The sequence below is a fragment of the Triturus cristatus genome, chromosome 5_1, assembly GCF_964204655.1.
Source record: "Triturus cristatus chromosome 5_1, aTriCri1.1, whole genome shotgun sequence".
Classification (NCBI taxonomy): domain Eukaryota; kingdom Metazoa; phylum Chordata; class Amphibia; order Caudata; family Salamandridae; genus Triturus; species Triturus cristatus.
In genome coordinates, this window is record NC_140587.1 from 140570932 (window position 1) to 140593537 (window position 22606).

The following is a 22606-nucleotide window of genomic DNA, read 5'->3' on the forward strand; positions in this document are numbered from 1 at the left end:
GCTGCAAATAGTCCGGAGGGGCTACTCCCTCCCCTTCGAGACTACTCCTCCTTCTATGCCTCCAGTATACAATCGGCTGACGGAGGATCAGCTTGCCTTGCTCCGTGAGGAAGTCTGTGCTCTCTTGGCCAAGGGAGCTATAAAGTGGGTACCCAGGCCCGAAGTTGGCAGTGGTTGCTACTCCCGCTACTTCCTGGTACCCAAGCAGGACGGAGGCCTTCATCCTATCCTACATCTCAGGTCCCTCAATTTCTTCCTCAAGAAGGAGAAATTCAAAATGCTCACCCTTCCTCAGGTCCTGTCTGCCCTGGACCCAGGAGACTGGATGGTAGCACTGGACTTGCAGGATGCCTAATGTCATATCCCTATCCTGTCTGCCCATCGTCTCTACCTGCGGTTCACGGAGGGCCACAAGCACCCCAAGCAGTCGTCTCCCACCTCCAGAAGACATCGAACCTCTTGCATTTGCTGAGATTCACTGTCAACGTGCTGAAGTCACGCCGGACTCCCTCTCAGTCACCTCTTTTCATTGGGGCGGTTCTGGACACAGTGCAGTTTCGGGCCTATCCTCCCGAACGGCGAGTCCAGGATATTCAGGCTATGATACCAATGTTTTAGCCTCTGTCCTGGGTTCCGGTGAGACTGCTCTGAAGCTGTTGGGCCTCATGGCCTCCTGCATGCTGCTAGTGACACCTGCAAGGTGGCACATGCAGGCTGTGCAGTGGGACTTGAAGTACCAATGGGCACGGCATCGAGAATCTTGCTGACCTGGTCAAGTATTTAGAGGGAACTGCGAAAGGTCTGCAGTGGTGGCTGACGGACCGCGAGTGGTTCAACGGCAGACCCCTCTCCCTTCCCCACTCAGAACTCACAGTATTGACAGACTTGTCTATTCTGGGCTGGGGTGGCCATCTGTGGGAGGTGGAGATCAAAGGACTATGGTCTACGGTGGAAACCAAGTTCTATATCAACCTGCTGGAGCTTCGAGCGATACAACTGGCACTAACAGCCTTTTTGCCATCCATAAAGGGAAGGCTTGTTCAAGTGTTCACAGACAACACTACTACCATGTGGTACTGAAACAAACAGGGCGGGTGGGGTCGTGGACCCTCTGTCAAGAGGCTCTGCGTCTCTGGACTTGGCTGGAACATCATGGAATTTCCCCGGTGGTTCTCTGAACGCCAGGGCAGACTAGCTCAGCCGAAGGTGTCTTGGGGATCACGAATGGTGTCTCCATCCGAAGGTGGCACAAGGTCTCTTTAAGTGGTGGAGAGAGCCTTGGTTAGATCTGTTCGCATCCGATGAAAATGTCAATGTCGGCTGTTTTGCGCGTTGGAGTTTCCAAGGCGGCACTCGCTCGGCTACGCTTTTTGTCGCAAATGGAGCTCAGGCCTCCTATACGCCTTCCCGCCCATACCACTTCTGACCAGAGTGCTCAAGAAGATCCAGAGTGACCGTGCACAAAACATTCTTATGGCTCCGGATTGGGAACGAAGAGTTTGGTATCCCGAGCTTTTGGACAGGAGCATCGATCCTCCGGTCAGGCTGCCCCTTCAGGAGGATCTTCTGTCGCAGCAGCAGGGGAGGGTCCTCCACCTGAACCTATCCACTCTTCGCCTCCTTGTGTGGAGATTGAGCGGCGGCAGTTGACCGCTTCTGGCCTTCCTCCTGAAGTCTGTGAGGATATCTTGGCAGCGAGGCGTCCCTCTACCAAATTATTATACGTCTGCCGATGGAACAAATGTTGTAAATATTGTACAGATCGGTCTGTTGACCCTCTGTCTGCTCCCTTATCTGAAGTCCTACTCTTCACACTTTCTTTTGCCCGGCAGGGCTCTGCTCTGGGCACTTTGAAGAGCTGCCTTTCGGCCCTTTCTTCTTTTCTTCGGCTGCCTGATCGGCCATCTTTATTCACATCTCCAATTGTGCAGAGATTTTTGAGGGGCTAACCCATTTGTTTCCTCCTTTATCTTTTATCATGCCACAGTGGGACCTGAATTTGGTGCTCACCTTCTTAGTGTGCACCGTTTAAGCCGCTGCATAACTGCCATCTGCAGTTGCTCACCATTAAAACAGCTTTTTTGGTGGCAATAACCTCTGCCAGGAGAGTCCGTAAACTACAGGCGCTTTCATCAAAGCCTCCTTACCTGACGACCTTCCGGATAAGATAGTACTCCAGATTACGGCATCTTTTCTTCCTAAAGTGGTAACACCCTTCCATCTGGGTCAGTCGATTACCCTGCCCACCTTCTATGTGCCCCCGCATCCTTCCAAGGAAGTGGAACGTCTTTATCGTCTGGATACAAAAAGAGCATTGTAGTTCTACATTGATTGAACAAAAGAGTTCCAGGTGAACGACCAACTCTTGATAGGGTACTTGGGCACAAAGAGAGGCTCCGCTGTCCAGAAGAGGACTATATCCTGATGGATTAGCTCTGCATAAAAATTTGTTACGCTTTAGCGAAGAAGGAGCCTCCTGAAGGAATAGGGCCCATTCCACCAGGGCGAAAGCGGCCACCGCGGCTCTCCAGCATGGTGTTCCCGTATCGGATATTTGTCAAGTTGCCACGTGGGCATCTCTGCACACGTTCGCCAGACGCTACTGCCTGGACTCCCAGGTTCGCAGAGAGGGCCTTTTTGTTTGCGCTGTTTACAGGATTTTCTGGTCTGAACTGTTCCGCAGTACCTCCTCTCAGGTAGACAAGTTACTTCCCTTCGGTAACTCCTTATCTGGTAGAGACATGATCTGGCCGCAGATCCCTTACTGACCTACCCATCCTCCCCGCACTGCGGATCGGTTCTAGTGTTAAGGGCTATTTCCTTTCAGGGCCCTAGTTGCCTTTTTTAACACCGCGTTCAGTCACTTCATGGCTCCGTGCTTATGGCGTGGAAAGTCAGGAAAAGTATTCATGTCAGTGCGCCAGAGTGGTGGTTATATTGACGATGCGGACGTCACCACGACGACGAACACGACGTCACATGGAGTCGACTGGCGCCACCTACTAGCACACAGGGATACTGCTACAAAAAATCTTCCTGATCAAGCTTGACGCCTGGAAGTTCAAAGGTAAGGAATCTGCGACTAGCTCATGTCTCTACCAGATACCGAACTTAAGTAACTTGTCCGTCTGATTTTAGGTATTGGGGTAGTCATTGGAGCGCCGGAGTTCTTTAGGAAGATTTTTTTGTAAGACCCTAGATGGTTTCAGGAAAAACAAACAATTTTTGAGGGGCTTGTGCTGTCTACTGTAGTCTGGACTGCTTAGGGTCATTGCAGCCAGGATTGACCAAGATGGATGCTCTGGTATTGATTTACTGACTGTCTCACTTGTAAGTTTACCAAAGTGCGCGTAGTTTTATGATTTTTTCATTCCTAAAAATGGAACTTCGAATTCCAAGGAAGATGGCGGTGTCTTGTATGTTTGAGTTACATCCATCCAGCAACTTGTAAACAGTGACATGGTGTATAAAACGGAATCCAGTGATGGTTACCGTGTGTTTTTTCTTATTTCATTGTTCGCTTTTTGAATTTCAGAGCTTCATGACCCAGCCCATGAAACTAGACTACAAGACGTTAGCTGCGCTACCCAACACCAGCCTTCAGAAAGTCAACCGGGTAAGTTACTCACCTTCAGCTCCCCCATCCCTCTTCTTTGTGGCATGAGGTTTAGATAATGGTACTAACTTTGAGAATGCATACCCTGGTGATTTACCTCTCCTTAATAGTAATGGTGTTTGGATCCAATTCATTTGAGTGGGAAGTGAACACCAATAAAAGTGGTCTGCCTTCCCCTGCACTCTTGCACAAAATTGTTGGCTGTGCAAGGATGAAAAACAAGTCCTTTTCTTTCACCATTGTTCCAGGGACACAAGACATCAGATGTATATATACTCTGGCCATTTTTAGGAAAGCTGTTTGGGTTCTTGACCAAACCGTGACATTCATTTGATTGAGTCTGTCGTCGAGCCTGTATTGGGCATCGCAGCACGTGTGCTTGATGGTAGATCGATCTACCTTCTCTTTTGTCAGACCAGAGTGTTTACTTGCAGGTTATTGCACTTCATGAATATCAGCCCCGGTCTTCTTCCGCGTCCTCCTATATCAAGCAGAGTCCCTTTTGAGGTCTTGGTGGTAGTGTGACTTTACTAACATGGCTGTCATATGTTTCCTATGACTTCTTCTATTTCTCAGGCTTCTTATTTTGTCCTCTGTTTCTATGGGTGTATATTTTCCTGCTGTTATTGTTTTAGTGTGGTGTCACCCTGGGCCGCGATGTCTACCAATTACATCAGGATGCTTTGGGGGACGATGAGTCACCACATGTGGGTTAAAGAATGATCCACTTGTGTTGACAAGCCTGGACAAGGGCCCAGTAGACAGGCTGGGGAGTGCACCAGGCACTTTTCCAACATGCAGACAGGAGGAGGATATAGGCTCATTGCACTAGGAGCTGCTAATTCTTCTGATATGAAAGTCAAACACCGGCATTAGCATCTGAAACTTGAAAAGGAAGAGTTGTGGGCTGTTCGCTGTATGGTTGTAGCAGCAGTTAGTGAAATATTGTGGGTAGCATGCTTTATTGCCAGGCATGACTTGAGATTATGTCCTGGCAGTGGAGGCAGTCACAGAGACGCACCTTGCAGCATTTAAAGTTGAAACAGTCCTGCAATTAGCAGCGATTTCAATTCTTTGGATACTGTTTGTGCACTTCTTGCACGGTTTGTCCAATAAAACCTACGGTAGTTATACTGCTCGTGTTGCCTCTGTGTTCGAGACATGGGACTCTTGGTGTGAAGTCTAAACCGTGTGTAAAATCATTGTTTTTTTATTTGCTGGTCCAGAAATAACTAGGAGTGGCATTGTATATGGTGCGGGCAAACAGAGGATGTTAGGGAAATGGGTAGAGTTGCGTAAGGTTCATTGGCTGGCACAATATTATGGATGTTTTATGTGACTTGGCAGCATGGGGGGAGCTATGCAAGTTTGTTGTCGTGGTTGCATATTTTGGGAACAGGGATACAGTTGAGTAAGAAGGTTGAGAGGCGTGGCACAGCGGCCAGTGCGGCTGACTCCAAAGCGCGGGGCTCACGGTTCGATTGCCGGCGGCAGCTCAGCAGCATGTGACCGGGCAATAGCTCACTTAACCTCCTCGACGGCCCACAGTGCCTTGAAACCTTAAGGGCTGATATGGTCGTGCTTTACAAGTATGGATTATAACTTAGTAGTAGTATAAGGTTGGTGTGGCAGCAATGGAGTAAGCAGAATTCTGTGCAGCGTTTTACGTGGCAGCATGTCATAGGACAATTTGTGGGACACTTTATGTGGCAGCTTGTTGGGGGAGTGGAGTTGTGTAAGGTGTTTGGTGCAAGGTTTTTTTTTTGTTATGTTTGGTGTGAAAGTGTTGGGAGGAACATTCCCTACATGGCTTGGAAAAATTCGGTTCTATTAGTGTTTTCTAAACTACCCTATATTTTTCCAATTTGCCCACTAGAATACTCAATCACATAATTGGTTTTGTCAACATCCAAGATCCAACATCCAAGCTGGTTTATGTCATCAGAGGGGCAAGTAAGCTGTACCCTTACCCGTTTTATTTTGTTTGACTGGTGAAACGGTATGATCCGTTTTGCATGCTGTACAAGATGGAGGACTCCTTTGTATAAAGCTGGTAACAGCCATCTTGGGTAGATCAGCTTTCATTGGTGTCTTTTCTGTTCCCTTCTACGTAACCTTTGGAGCTGCGTAGTGGGAAAGGTGTATAGCCCGTTCCTCCTATCTAGAGTATGTTCTTCTGCCCTGGGTTAACTAGACTAATCCCATTTTCCTGTGCTTGGACCATCTCTCTTGACAATGGGAGCAGATGCTGAACAGAGCCTGAGCCCAATACACAAAACCTGGTCCTAGTCAGAACTGATGTGGCAGCGGACAATGTGACCAAGAAGGGCAGGATGCCATACCGAATTTGAGAGAGGCTCCACATTTTTAAATCTGTAGACAATCTTGTTGGCTGAAGCTTCCTGCCATTGCAGTGGAGTAGTATAAATACTTCCCTGCCCCTTTCCCAAAGGACTACTTCAAAGATTTCTAGTTCCTCAGTCCATTTGGACGACTACAAACTGGGTCCTAAAATAGTTGGGCTCCAATAATTGTTTGTTTTTTGTACCACATCTCCAACTGAAAACCACCACCTGGAAAACTGTAGGAACAGAGACTTGGAAGTTCCTAGGTTTTTTTTGGGGGGGGGTGATTTCATTCTGCTAGTCTTGTAGTATCCACAGTTTGGTCCAGTGCTAGAGCTCGATTTGTTGTCCCTGAATCTGTGCACCTCGTCCACTTTCAGTTCCTTTTTTAGGGGCTGGGGAGAGGGACTGCTGCTAAAGAATAATGATCCCAGCTGTCCCACAGTTGACCCAAATGCCCCAAAGGATACAATAATGCCACTGTTACTAAAAATCTAGTGTCTAGGGCTATGATGCTATAGTAATGTTAGTGGGCATAGCTTGTACCCAGAAAGTGATTACACATTCTAGTTTTGTTGTGCCTGTTCTAGTTTTAACCGCATTGCTTCAGGTAGCTGTTCAGTTTTTCTTTTTGTAAGGTACTGATTGGACGCTGCCATTGAATTTTGTCTCTTATGCCACTTAGAGTTTATAGCTCCCTCCGCCTTCTGCAGTAAGCCTGGACTGCTAGTTTTTGGTCCTCTTGGAGATAAGTACCCAAAGGGAGTAAATTGTGCCTCCAGTTTCTAGTGAAATATCACTTCCGTACCTGGGACACTAGTGGTAAGACAGTTGCCACGCAGGACACTGCCCAGTTAGCAGGATATTGAGAAAAGGCCTTGCAAGCAGCATGTGTAACGATGTTAGTGTGGCAGTATGGGATTGGTTAAGATGCTTCAGTGTAACACATGCTGTACAACCTTGGAGCTCTATCCATGGGAGTAGCCATAAAAATTAGGTATCCCCCCCCAACTTTGAACCATATCCCGAATTACATTGAGCGAGTGGAGTGAATGAACAAAGCAAGTGATCCCATCCTTTCCTGTTAGGGTTTCTGTCTTTGGTTCTGTCTTGGTTTTTCTCTCACATTTGCTTCCTTTTTAGGTCTCACCTACCAGACCGCACAAGCGGTCTGTTTACAAAAAGACCTGTTGTCAGCTTGCAGGGGGCTTAGCCCATTGCTTACGATTAGTTTAGTTTAGTCACCCTCCTGTGCTTACTTTTATATGTTTGCTTGTGTGGGCTTTCCTTCCACATCTTGTGTTTATCCCTCTCACTTCTTGTGTTTATCCCTACCCTGGAGCATGGCCTTATTACTTTTTTCCTTCCACTGCTTACTTTTGAAGCCCTATTTTTTTCTTTTGGGTTAGGAACTCTAAGGGAGTGCATGTGTTTTCCAGCTGTCTCCCTTGTGAACTTCTCTCCCCTCTCTCCACCTCACACTGTATTTTTCTCTCTTTAGCCCGTGCTTCTCCTGTACACCCCTCCATGTTGCACTCACTCTTTGTGTGCGCTTCTCTCCCTTTGTGTTGCTCTTTCACCAATGTCCTTCTCCCCCTCCCGCTCCGTTACTCTTTCTCGCCTGTGTGCTGCTCTTCCTCCACCCGTCTGTTGCTTCCCCCAACCATGTCCCTCCATGTCCCTCTCCCTCACCTGTGCCTCTCAGTGTTGTATCCCATCACCCACACCAGCCGTTTTTTAGGTCTCGCCTAGCGTTGCAGCGCATGCCATGCTCGCTCTGCGAGAGAGATTGTGGATGAGGGTTTTTCAGAAGGGGACTTGAAGCCCTGCCCCTCATTTTCATTGGCTTGCATCACCGTTTATGCTAAACTGTGGGCTGCCATTGGAAACGGGGTCTTTTTTTTTCCCGGCTTTTATTCCGGACCATCCGGACTGACTCGTCTGCTTTGCAGCTGTCGCAAAGCAATTTCTTATCTTTATTAGGGGCCATCTGTTTTCACTCAGCCGTGTGTTTATTTTTGCATCGTGCTTTCACTTAAAATGAAAGAGAAAGCGCGATGCAAATATAAACACGCAGCTGCCTTCCCGCAATGGCGAGGGCTTGTTGCAGTTTCCGTTGGAGAAGTAGATTAGTGAGGCAAAGTGGGACATTTGTAGCTCTGGTAATCTGTACTGGGTCTCTCAAGATAATAAGTGTGTGAGATATGTGCGAACTGGGCGTGTACCATAGAAGGGAAAATTAAATGGTGGCTCACTATATTCCCATTCAAATTCTCTGCTTCTGTTTTCGTTTCTTTTCGGTTCTGCCATTGGTTGTGAAATATTTGTATCCCTGCTTCTATTGGCCCAGCTGTTTTTCACCTCCTGTTCGGCACTGCAGTTGACTCCGGCTAAATTTGTTCCGTCCCCTCTCGTGCTGCCATTGGCTGTGAGGATGTTCTAGTCTAACTCCGGGACTTTCCTATTGCCTGCAACGGTACACAGATGACTCAGGCTGGTTCTCGCTTTCACAGTCACTCACACTGTTTCTCTTGTGCTGTTTTCTGTGCATCCTGGCTCTCTCGGTCACCCGCAATGTGACCCTCGGCACGACAGATATGGCAGAGGTAAGGCATAAAGTCCAAGTATACCAGTGGGCAGGTTGTGCGTATCTTTCTCAGTGCACAAGCTGTCCCGGCAGCTGCCGGTGGAGGGCAGGGAGGCCCGGGAAACCTCCACTACTGCACTCGTAGTCAGCCCGATAACTTGTTGCTTCCAGTGCACAACTTGAGCATTTTAAAACCCGGCATAAGCAAGATGCGAGAGCAGCGTCCCTGCCCCGCCCATCTGCTGCAATGCGCACACAGTAGTCACTGCAGAGTAGGACCAATCTGTTTCTGTGCACAGCTGCGAATGCCGATCGAGCCCCACCCGTTTTGCCGTACGGTGCAGAGAGATTTCATGCGTAGTATTTGCTTGATCCATGTCTGCCCCCCCCGTAGAGTGCTGAGAGCATTTGTACTTACCTTAGTGCCTATGTACCGCTGCCCAATGACACCCTCTTCCGCTTTTCCTTGAGAGCTGCCTGAACACTGCTACTTTGTGTCTGTGAAAGCCCCCTCGCCAACCTCCGCCTTTACTCACCGTTAGGAGTTGCCCAACACCATTGCATAGCGAAAACTGAGGGTCTTCTAAGACCCCAGTTTTATCAAACGTTCATACATGCCCACTGCATAAAAACGGTCTGATCAAGAGCATACCTGGTAAGGGGTTTTTTCAGTTACCTGTTATTTGCCAGATCTTTGCTCTTCCATATCTGACATTCATGAGTCTTTGCCCCTATTGTCCTGCTATTCCACTGTATAGAGCTGTCTTTTTGCATTTCGAACTCTTTCTTGATTTCTACACACATTCCCTTTCAGTGTTTTCCGTCGCATTTCAGCACCTCACACTGCAGCATGTATTTTCATCTCTCCTGTTGATCAAATACAAACCCTGTCTGGGGCAGTGGCTCGCGTGGTTTGTGCTTCAGCTACTGAGTTTGCGTTGGGTCGGGATAGCTCCGGTTGGGCGGTCTGAGCTGCGATCTAACGCCGCATATACCATCCTATATTTAAAATGTGGTTGCCAAAACAAATCACTATAATCAACTACGTTTTCCCTATTTATATTTACAATTTTTTTGAGAACCCTTTTTAGACATTTTAGCTATGTTGTCTTTCGTTTATGTATGTAGAAGGGAGCAACAGGACCCCCCTTTCATTCTATACCTATCGTTCAAGCAGGTTAAATTTTAAAATCAACATGGTAGGTCTGGTCTAATTACACTCCACTGAAATCTGCAACAAATGTGAACTTTCTTATACACATAGATGTGATTATATTTATGCATTTAAAATCCCCTTTAGTTCTCCTGTTTTGTTTTCAGAAGTAGCAATACAGAGAGGACTGGCGAACGTTCTACCTTGCAGTGCTTCAGTCGAGTCTGCCTCGAAATCCTTCAATTCTCTGAATGGAATCGTATATGTACTCATGAAGGATAAGGAGATCTTCTAAGTTCCTTTGTGCTAAAAGCACTAATGGTCAAGTCACAGTATCGAAGGATGTCGGTCGCTAAAGGGAGCCTTCGTTCAAAGCAGTAATTCATTGCTTTAGTTGTTATGACAGATAGGCTTCATAGGAATGGACTTTGACGTCAGATGATTTCTTCATGCCTTTAGTCTCGGAGCTTAGCTTTCAGGTGCTGTGGTTTTGACAGAACTATTTTTGTACCTGTATTATATGTCTATCGTTTTTTGTCTCTAGGGTTTCAGTTAACATTTTATTTTCAAGTAGGTGACGCTTCTTTGCAGGATCTCCGTCTGTACTGTTAAGCGACGGCCATACTAAAATAGATTAGACCGATATTATTTGTGAAGAAATACAGAAAGAAAATCCGTTTTAAAATGTCAGTTTTTCTCTGGTTAACTTCTGACATGCAAGTCTTATGGTATAGACTCCAGCGAAAAACACTTGGCTGAAGGGCGCGAAATATAATTGCTGCGAGGGTCTTATTCAATAGTTCCCACTGCTTTCACAATTGCTTGTTAAATAAATACTAATATTGGGTTCATGAATTGTGAGCACGTGTTGACAGGCTCACAATATCTTTAAGGTGATTTTTTTTATTTTATTTTGTTATGCTTCTATGAAGAAATGCTGTGAGTTCGCAGGCGAGTATCGAGACTTTGAGCAACTGGCATTGTTAAATTAAATCATATTAAATTACAATGCATTTTATTTATGTTTTACAAAAGAAAAACAAAACCAAAAAACAACGTAATTTACAATGTCAATAGCTCAAAATAATGTCAGTGCGAGACCTATTGCATTGAAAACGCTTGTCTTTTCCTCTCCTCGTTTAAGAAGAAAAAAGCCTGATATTTTGTGTATTGTACTCGGCCAAAAAATGCCACAGCGTCATTGCTAAAAACCAATGCTTGTTTTCTTAAGTTGTTTAGTAAACGTGAAGCACATTAAAGGCAAGGATGTAGACTGAAGTAGGAAGCAAAGAAGGGTTACTAAGGCGCAGCAAGCTTTCATCAGCCCAGTACCTGTGCAGGTAGGAGGGTGTAAGGAAACAACTACCGATGCAGTGTGGCACGAAGTGACTTGAAGAGTCAGTAGTGCTACTAGCTTAATATACTATTCTGAGCTGTGTTTGTGGCTGGATGCCTGCCCCAGGCGTACAGTCATCCCCACTGTAGCATACTTATCTGTCTCAGTCGCCTTAAGCACCCACCTCTCCATACAGCGAGACCCCAGAAACACACTTAAAAATAGGTGCATTCTGGGCATAGGCTGCTTGGCCCCAGTACAGCTCTTATGGCCACGCCCACGTGACATCAGCCAAGACGCTGTTTTGGTTGCACCTTTTGTAGCACTCAGAACGTGAACCTGCCCAAAAACACCCAAGCACTTTAGATGATTACCAGAGTATGTTACACATTTTTGAGGACGTCAGGTTTAGTGCCTTGTCCAGACTACCAGGACTTAGAGCACACATTGGGACTTGACCCTGCTTCCAGGATCAGCAGCTCTGGAGCCATGGCCACATGCCCTCCCCCTCCATGCTTGTGGCATTTGCCACCTGCCTCCTCTTGCAGCACTCTCCACCGCTGGGTGACCGTAGAGAGACACCAGAGTGTGGGGCTAGAGATTCGGTGAGCAGTGCCTTGAAGACAAAACATAGCCATTTCCAAATGTCTCTGTTGTGGGGCTCAAGTGATTCCACCATCGCAAATTTAAGCAGGGAAGCCAGATTGGATGTCGGATCTCCTGTCCAACTGCACACGACGAAGCACTACCCAATGCTTACCTACTGAGCATCTCTTGCATAAACACATTCTCTCACACTTTAAAAGTTCATACCTTCCAAATTGGCAACCTTCCCTCTTGCTACTTCCCAAGATGCACTGAAGGAGGAAGCTAGAAATTCCCACTTCCTCCTTGGTGCTTTCCTTATTCAGCTAACACCTCAGCCAGGAGGCATAAAGTGAGAAAGTTTAGATTCATTTTAAAGAGTGCTGTCTCGCTTAGGGGGAATTTGCATTAGCTATTCTCCTTTTACGTCGACCTAAGTAGACATGGCAAACTTCAAGTTGCAAAAGACCTATTGTGGAGTTTCCAACAACTTAGTGTGCTTACAACCCGCCCATTGGTTACCAATGGTTAGCTTTGTCACTTTCATTTACTTGTTTATTTGATGGTGTTGTTTGTCTTAGTGTGTCCATCTTGTGTTTGCCCCTCCCGGCGCATAGCCTCTTTACCATCTCTGATTGGCTAGCTTCTGTCTTCCACTGTTCACTTTTAGGGAATTTACTTATCCTTTGTGCTTAAGTTCTCCATAGGCGTGCGTGTTCTTTCCAGCTCTCCCCTTGTGTTCGACCCTCACGTTCGGTGTTGCTGTCTCCCTCATGGTGCAGGCGTTTTGTGTGCTTCTTTCTCCCCGTCAAACTCCCTGCCTCCCACATGTTTAATGTTGCTTTCTCACTAGTGTTCTTCTGCTCCCCCGCCATCCCTGTGTTGCTGCCCCTCATGTGCTGCTTCTCCCCTCCCCAACTTCCCTATTGCCTACCCCCAGTTGCTCTTCTGTTGCCTGCTACACCCACGGTCGCTTCTGGGGATGGGGGAACCAGGTAGCAAACTACTGCCACTTCTGCCTTCAAAAAGTTCTTTTGTGCTTCTATTTTTGATTTTTTTTTGATTTACCAATCCAAAATGGTAAAATAAACAAATGGCACCATACCACATGTGTGCCTACAAAATATTTATTTTGCCCTTGCTAAGCATAATCGTCAAGACATTCCCAAAGCCAAAAAATAGATCCCAAAGGTGAGACCTATCAGCTTTGCCAATATTCGTTTTCCTTGTTTTATTCTTTTTGTTTCCATCTTTGATACATCTTTCCTTTCTACCTTTCTTGCTTACTTTTTTTTCCTTTCATTTAACTCGAGCTACCTTTCCTCCATCTTTCTTTTACTAAAAGTTTTTACTATATTTGCAGCTTTATTTTTCTTTAGTTTTTCATTGTTTCTCCTTCTTCCTTTCAACTTGTTTTTCTTGTTGTCTTCTGTATTTCTTTGCTTGTTTTTTATTCTCAGTTTTTCCTCTTCTCCATATTTCCATGCTATTATCTTTTCATGTGGTGTTTTTTCCATCTTTTCTCTAATTCTGTATTTCCTAATCATTGTTCTCTTTCTCTAAAAAGTTATTTTCGTTTTCCTTATTTTAGGTCACCGCTGTAAGCAGCACGCTTGCGCTGTCTCAAAGAGACCGGCTGTATGTACTTTGTGGGCTTCAGCGTGCCGGTGTGCTTGCCATTTGCTGGCTACCTCCCCACTCCATTGTTTGTTCTCCCCATGGCTTGCGTGTGTCATGCCTCTTCCTGGCTTTGCAAGGGCCAAGTACTACTATTCATACACAGCGGCCATTTTAGGAAATATTTTCGGGATTGCTTTTTTAGGTCTCGCCTGAGACAGCGCTTTAGCGCTGTTCTGGCGAGACTTATAGTAAGCACTTTTGGAAGTGCAAACGAGTGCTTTCAGGCCGCCAACTACTGTGCATGTGTGCCGGGCGCGCGCACCATTTGGCAGCCTGAAAGCACTCGTCTTTCACTTTCGCCTGTCACACAGCCCGCTGTGTTTCCAACCTCCCCTTGAACAGCGTGAGCAGAAAGGCCACAACAGTCCCGAGTCAGCCTCCCCCTCCCAGATGGCATCGGCTGAGAGGACTCTGTAGCTCAGCCTTCTGCTTCCCCCTGCCCCCCTCCCATGCTGCCTTCGGACAGTATCAGCAGAGAGGCCACGCAGCACAGCCCTCTTCTGCCCCCTCAACCACCACCTTCGGACAGCATCAGCAGAGAGGCCTCGCAGCCCAGCTGTGTTCTGCCCCCCACCCCGCCTTTAGACAGCATCAGCAGAGAGGCTGCAACAGCCCCCCCCCCCCCACGCCACCTTCAGACCGCATCAGCGGAGACGCATAGATGCCAAGGTTTCATATTGCTTGTGTATGACATTTTCATAACTTCACTTTAATTCTGAGTGGCATTCAGCGATTATGGGTGACACTTTGTTGCAAGCAAAATGAAGACGAGGGAAACATATACATCAGAAATTACCTGTCTTTTTCAAAAATAAATTGACTGCTAAAGGTGACATTCGACATCTTGAAATCGTAAATAATAAAAAAAAAAGGCAAGGCATACACGTGCATACGTCATCACACTGGGCCGCCACTTATTTTTGCTGGTCTGTCCCTTTTACATCCATCTGTCCTCTTTGACCCCCGCGCCTCTTACATTGTCCCGCTGTTTCTGCCGCTCTTATATCCACATCACAAAAGTCTGATGCCGCAGGGACGCACACATATACCGCAGCAACTCAAATGGACTTGGGAACCTGCATATCCAAGCAATACCTGGTCCCCGTCAGAATTTTTAATGACCAACACCATTATGCTTACTGATCTGTGAAAGTTAAGTGCATTAACGCATTTAATAACATGAAGCCTACATGAGTCTTCTAAACCTGAACAACAAATACATAACCTACATGGACCACCATGATGCGTCCATAGATTGTTTTTGCATTGCAATAATAAATATATAAAGTATGACAACACAACGTGACACCAAAATATATATCAGTAGCTTTGGGAGCAGCTTCACCCTGACTATGCTTTTTACAAGTATCCCCGGCCTCCAGCATGTAACTCTACCTTTCTCTAACTCTCTTTTCAATCTCTATCTCATTCTCTTTCTCTCTCTCTTCACTCTACCTCACACTTGTATACGCAGATAACTCTAACTATCTCTATGTAGCAACTCGCTCTCCCTTTCTATCATTTTCGCACTTGCTCTCACATAAGTAAAATACATTTCCATTACAACGCCAATAACTCTAACTCTAAAAAAATGCGAGACCTATTGCATTGCAAATGCTTGTTTTGTCTTGGATCACTCCGTACAATGATCGTATTTTCAGTTCACTCGCTCCGCCCATCTTTTTTTTTCTTAATGCAGTTTATATAGTGCGAACACCACCCGAATGTATTATTAGAGGACTTTACGTGCGCACCAGTTACTTTACACAAGGGCACGGTTGTTTTTAAGGGAACAAGGAGATTAAATGATTTGCCCAAGATCGTAGAATGTTGTGCCGACACAAACTCTAATAATTGCACGAACGGTCCTAAAACCGTACCTGAAGCGGTGTTCTGGCCTTCTGCCCGGTGTTAAACCAATCCTAGAGATCGGGCAGCAGTGGCACGCAGGCCAGCCTGGGGCAATGTTTGTCTTTTCACTGCGGCGGATCATACCACTTGCAGCGTGCAATGGGGAAGGGCAGAGTTTCTAATAGACCCCTTTTGCTGGCTGTGCAGACAGTGCCCGCTCAAGTAGCAAGTGTTGATGCCAGATTCATAGGACTATTGTTTACAGAATTATCAACTCATTGGATTGTGAAATACCTACCAGCTTACTGCGGGGACAGCAGCACATGGTGCGGACATTAGCAGTAATAAGGTTCTCCGACTCCTGCTTAAATCAGATTAATGGTTCACTCCTTCTGAGGTCAAACAAAGTGGCGTTTTAGAGAAAAGTTGCTTAACTGTGGCCGAATAGCCCCAAAGTGCACACCATAGTGTGGGCAAGAGCATGGCCACTTTTCGTACTAATGGCAGCAGACACACACACCTGATTGACTCTTTCTTATCACCTATCCCCTGCCCACTGATGCATTTATTCTCATCATTGCTTGCCAGGTGTAAACTATTGCAAATGATAAATGCATGCTGTCTTGTTAACGTCACCCCTTAAAGCCCTTCATTGGCTTGGTGCTTTCTGACTTCACGTTCCGTCGTCTTGGTGCAATGCACAATGCTTAAATGCAGTTTTATATAGCGCGAACTCCACCCAAATGTATTGTTAGAGCGATTTACGTGAGTGCCAGTTACTTTATACAAGGACACCTTCGTTGGGTCTCGCGAGCCAAAGGCTCAAAGAGACATTTTATATGTGGGATTTTCAAAGTGCTACCCACAGTCTTTTGGCTGGCCTAAACCTTGAGTGCACGAGATCACATGCACGTGCACAGCTGCTCCTCTGCTCATTGCATTCCCCCCTCCCTTCTCACCCAGCCCTTTGATGCTCTGCTTGATTACTTTCACTTTCGCCCGCTTTGACCCTTGCATTCCCCCCTCCCTTCTCACCCAGCCCTTTGATGCTCTGCTAGCATCTCCCTCCTCCCTGGGCGTGAAGGGAGACAGAGCCATCATGCTTGATTAATGGCTTTTTTATTTTACTGCTTCAACAGAACCAGCAGGCCACCAGTCACCCACTTCAGCTCTGTCAGTGCCCCACGCACTTTCGGTTTATGCTGCTGAAAGAGCATACAGTGAAAAGACTATGTGCCAGCTGATACGTTAAGAGCGTCTCACTCTGGGGCTCTGTTCAGTAATGATGTAGCTTTAAATTAATGTCTGCCTCAATGAGTACTTAATAATGATGAAATACAAGTCAGATAAAAAAACTTCCGCATTTCGGTAGCAACATTATCTAAGAACACAGAAGATCGTATGGCCTGTGGAACAAAGAGTTGTTTTTGTGCGACTTCCTTGTTTAAAGCACATAGTCATGGGCTCTCAATCACATGCATGATCAAACAGGGACATGCAGCTGAAATGTGATAAAAAGTTCCACACAAATTTCACAAAAGAAAACCACAAGGCTTGCGTGCAGATCAAAGACAGTTTATATGCAGCCAAAAAGGATAGTGCTGATCTCAAGGCATATGACTAACTAATTGACTCACTCTCACTGACTCACTCTCTCTCTCATGACTCACTCTCACTGACTCACTCTCATTAATTGACTCACTCTCACAGACTCACTAATTGACTCACTCTCACTGACTCACTCTCTCTCTCTCTCACTAATTGACTCACTCTCACTGGCTCACTTGCTCACAAATTGACTCACTCTCACTGAGTCACTCTCTCACTAATTGACTCACTCTCACTGACTCTCTCTCTCTCTCTCTCATGACTCACTCTCACTGACTCTCTCTCATGACTCACTCTCACTGACTCAATCTCACTAATTAACTCGCTCTCACTCACTCACTAATTGACTCACTCTCAATGACTCACTAATTGACTCACTCTCACTGACTCACTCACTCTCTCACTAATTGACTCACTCACTGGCTCACTCTCACTGACTTACTCTCACGGACTCACTAATTGACTCACTGAGTCACTCTCTCACTAATTGACTCACTCTCTCACTAATTGACTCACTCTCTCACTAACTGACTCACTCTCACTGACTTACTCTCACGGACTCACTAATTGACTCACTCTCACTGACACACTCACTAATTGACTCACTCTCAATGACTCACTAATTGACTCACTCTCACTGACACTCTCACTAATGGACTCACTCACTCTCACTGACTCACTCACTAATTGACTCACTCACTCTCACTGACTCACTAATTTATTCACTCTCACTGAGTCACTCTCTCACTAATTGACTCACTCTCACTGACTCACTCTCACTAATTGACTCACTCTCACTGACTCACTCGCTGATTGACTCACTCACACTGACTCACTCTCTCTCTCATGACTCACTCTCACTGACTCACTCACTAATTGACTCACTCACTGAGTCACTCTCTCACTAATTGACTCACTCTCACTAATTTCCACACTCTCACAGACTCACTCACTCACTCATTGGCTCACTCTCACTGGCTCACTCTCACTGGCTCACTAATTGACTCACTCACACTGACTCACTCTCTCATGACTCACTCTCACTGACTCACTAATTGACTCACTCTCACTGACTCACTCACTAATTGACTCACTCACTGACTCACTCTCTCACTAATTGACTCACTCTCTCACTAATTTTCACACTCTCACAGACTCACTCTCACAGACTCACTCTCACTCACTCATTGGCTCACTCTCACTGGCTCACTCTCACTGGCTCACTAATTGACTCTCACTGGCTCACTCTCACTAATTGACTCAGTCTCGCTGACTCACTCACTAATTGACTCACTCTCAATGACTCACTAATTGACTCACTGTCACTGAGTCACTCTCTCTCTCTTATGACTCACTCTCACTGACTCACTCTCACTAATTGACTTAGTCTCACTGACTCACTCACTAATTGACTCACTGTCAATGACTCACTAATTGACTCACTCACTGAGTCACTCTCTCTCACTAATTGACTCACTCTCACTGACTCACTCTCACTGAGTCACTCTCTCACTAATTGACTCACTCTCACTGACTCACTCTCTCTCTTATAACTCACTAACTGACTCACTCTCACTAATTAACTCACTCTCACTGAGTCACTCTCTCACTAATTGACTCACTCTCACTGACTCACTCTCACTAATTGACTCACTCTCACTGAGACTCTCACACTAATTGACTCACTCTCACTGACTCACTCACTAATTGACTCACTCTTACTGATTGACTCACTCTTACTGATTGACTCACTCACTAATTGACTCACTCTCACTGACTCACTCTCTCACTCATTGACTCACTCTCAGTGACTCACTCTCACTCACTCATTGACTCACTCTCACTGGCTCACCATACCACAGGAATGTTCCACAGGCAAATATAAACTTTCTTTACAGTATTCTTGTTGCATCCTTTTGTAGTGTGATCGAAGTATACTACAGTTACACATATAAAGGAATCAAGGCCGAAAGCAAGTACATTAAAATGAAGTAAATATTGCCTACTTGACACTAGAGATGTGGGAAATAGTAACTGTGGTTAATTTATATAATCTATTCACATTAAGTGGTGATTAATGGTTACTTTAGTTACTCTTTTCCCTTGCTCCGTGCCATAAGCAGTGACTTGAAAAAAAGACAACTTATGCCATAGGTTGACTCACTCACACTGACTCACTATCACTGACTCACTATCACTAATTGACTCACTCACTGACTCACTCACTAATTGACTCACTCAGTCACTCTCTCACTAGTTGACTCACTCTCTCACTAGTTGACTCACTCTCTCACTAATTGACTCACTCACTAATTGACTCACTCACTAATTGACTCACTCACAGACTCACTAATTGACTCACTCACTAATTGACTCACTAATTGACTCACTCTCAATGACTCACTAATTGCCTCACTCTCACTGAACTCACTAATTGCCTCACTCTCACTGAACTCACTAATTGACTCACTCTCACTGACTCACTCACTAATTGACTCACTAATTGACTCACTCTCACTGAATCACTCACTAATTGACTCACTCTCACTGACTGACTGACTCACTCTCATAGACTCACTCACTAATTGACTCACTAATTGACTCACTCTCACTGACTGACTCACTCTCACTGACTCACTCACTAATTGACGACTCACTCTCACTGACTCACTCTCACTGACTCACTCTCACTGACTCACTCTCACTGACTCACTCTCACTGACTCACTCTCACTGACTCACTCTCACTGACTCACTCTCACTGACTCACTCTCACTGACTCACTCTCACTGACTCACTAATTGACTCACTCTCACTGACTCACTCACTCTCACTGACTCACTAATTGACTCACTCTCACTGACTCACTCACTAATTGACTCACTAATTGACTCTCTCACTGACTCACTCTCACTAATTGACTCATTCTCACTGAGTCACTCTCTCACTAATTGACTCACTCACTAATTGACTCACTCACTGAGTCACTCTCTCACTAATTGAATCACTCTCTCACTAATTTCCACACTCTCACAGACTCACTCTCACTCACTCATTGGCTCACTCTCACTGGCTCACTCTCACTGGCTCACCAATTGACTCACTCACACTGACTCACTCTCTCTCTCATGACTCACTCACTGACTCACTATCACTAATTGACTCACTCTCACTGAGTCACTCTCTCACTAATTGACTCACTCTCACTAATTTCCACACTCTCACAGACTCACTCTCACAGACTCACTCTCACTCATTGGCTCACTCTCACTGGCTCACTCTCACTGGCTCACTAATTGACTCACTCTCACTTGTTCACTCTCACTAATTGACTCAGTCTCACTGACTCACTCACTAATTGACTCACTGTCAATGACTCACTAATTGACTCACTCACTGAGTCACTCTCTCTCACTAATTGACTCACTCTCACTGGCTCACTTGCTCACTAATTAACTCACTCTCACTGAGTCACTCTCTCACTAATTGACTCACTCTCACTAATTGACTCACTCTCACTGAGTCACTCTCTCACTAATTGACTCACTCTCACTGAGTCACTCTCTCACTAATTGACTCACTCTCACTGACTCACTCACTAATTGACTCACTCTTACTGATTGACTCACTCTTACTGATTGACTCACTCTTACTGATTGACTCACTCATTAATTGACTCACTCTCACTCATTGACTCACTCTCACTGGCTCACCATACCACAGGAATGTTCCACAGGCAAATATAAACTTTCTTTACAGTATTCTTGTTGCATCCTTTTGTAGTGTGATCGAAGTATACTACAGTTACACATATAAAGGAATCAAGGCCGAAAGCAAGTACATTAAAATGAAGTGAATATTGCCTACTTGACACTAGAGATGTGGGAAATAGTAACTGTGGTTAATTTATATAATCTATTCACATTAAGTGGCGATTAATGGTTACTTTAGTTACTCTTTTCCCTTGCTCCGTGCCATAAGCAGTGACTTGAAAAAAAGACCACTTATGCCATAGGTTGACTCACTCACACTGACTCACTATCACTGACTCACTATCACTAATTGACTCACTCACTGACTCACTCACTAATTGACTCACTCAGTCACTCTCTCACTAATTGACTCACTAATTGACTCTCACTGACACACTCACTAATTGACTCACTCTCACTGACTCACTCACTAATTGACTCACTAATTGACTCTCACTGACTCACTCACTAATTGACTCACTCTCACTGACTCACTCACTAATTGACTCACTCTCACTGACTCACTCTCACTGACTCACTAATTGACTCACTCTCACTGACTCACTCACTAATTGACTCACTAATTGACTCTCACTGACTCACTCACTAATTGACTCACTCTCACTGACTCACTCACTAATTGACTCTCACTGACTCACTCACTAATTGACTCACTAATTGACTCACTCTCACAGACTCACTCTCACTGACTCACTCTCACAGACTCACTAATTGACTCACTCTCGTAGACTCACTCTCACTGACTCACTCTCACAGACTCACTAATTGACTCACTCTCAGACTCGCTCTCACTGACTCACTCTCACAGACTCACTCTCACTGACTCACTAATTGACTCACTCTCACTGACTCACTCACTAATTGACTCACTAATTGACTCTCACTGACTCACTCACTAATTGACTCACTCTCACTGACTCACTCACTAATTGACTCACTAATTGACTCTCACTGACTCACTCACTAATTTACTCACTCTCACTGACTCACTCACTAATTGACTTACTAATTGACTCACTCACTAATTGACTCACTCACTAATTGCCTCACTCTCACTGACACTCACTAATTGACTCACTAATTGACTCACTCACTGACTCACTCACTAATTGCCTCACTCTCACTGACACTCACTAATTGACTCACTCTCACTGACTCACTCACTAATTGACTCACTAATTGACTCACTCACTGACTCACTCACTAATTGACTCACTCACTGACTCACTCACTGACTCACTCACCAATTGCCTCACTCTCACTGACACTCACTAATTGACTCACTCTCACTGACTCACTCACTAATTGACTCACTAATTGACTCACTCACTGACTCACTCACTAATTGACTCACTCTCACTGACTCACTCACTAATTGACTCACTAATTGACACACTCTCACAGACTCACTCTCACTGACTCACTCTCACAGACTCACTAATTGACTCACTCACTAATTGACTCACTCTCACTGACTCACTCACTAATTGACTCACTAATTGACTCACTCTCACAGACTCACTCTCACAGACTCACTCTCACTGACTCACTCTCACTGACTCACTCTCACAGACTCACTAATTGACTCACTCTCACAGACTCACTAATTGACTCACTCTCACTGACTCACTCTCACTGACTCACTCTCACTGACTCACTCTCACTGACTCACTCTCACTGACTCACTCTCACTGACTCACTCTCACTGACTCACTAATTGACTCACTCTCACTGACTCACTAATTGACTCACTCTCACTGACTCACTAATTGACTCACTCTCACTGACTCACTAATTGACTCACTCTCACAGACTCACTCTCACAGACTCACTCTCACTGACTCACTCTCACTCTCACAGACTCACTCTCACAGACTCACTCTCACAGACTCACTCTCACAGACTCACTCACAGACTCACTCACAGACTCACTCACAGACTCACTCACAGACTCACTCACAGACTCACTCACAGACTCACTCACAGGCTCACTCACTGACTCACTCACTGACTCACTCTCACTGACTCACTCTCACTGACTCACTCTCACTGACTCACTCTCACAGACTCACT

General features: G+C 45.5%; 1 protein-coding gene across 28 annotated transcripts in view; it reads left to right on the forward strand.

Annotated features, from left to right (window-relative positions):
* Nucleotides 1-22606, forward strand: part of SCRIB (scribble planar cell polarity protein) — a 792600-nt gene that overhangs the window by 577563 nt on the left and 192431 nt on the right. For all 28 annotated transcript variants that reach the window (XM_085604619.1, XM_085604607.1, XM_085604621.1 and 25 more), the window contains one exon: nucleotides 3536-3616. In XM_085604619.1, coding sequence (XP_085460745.1) covers nucleotides 3536-3616 — 81 coding nt within the window. The remainder of the gene's footprint in view (nucleotides 1-3535; nucleotides 3617-22606) is intronic.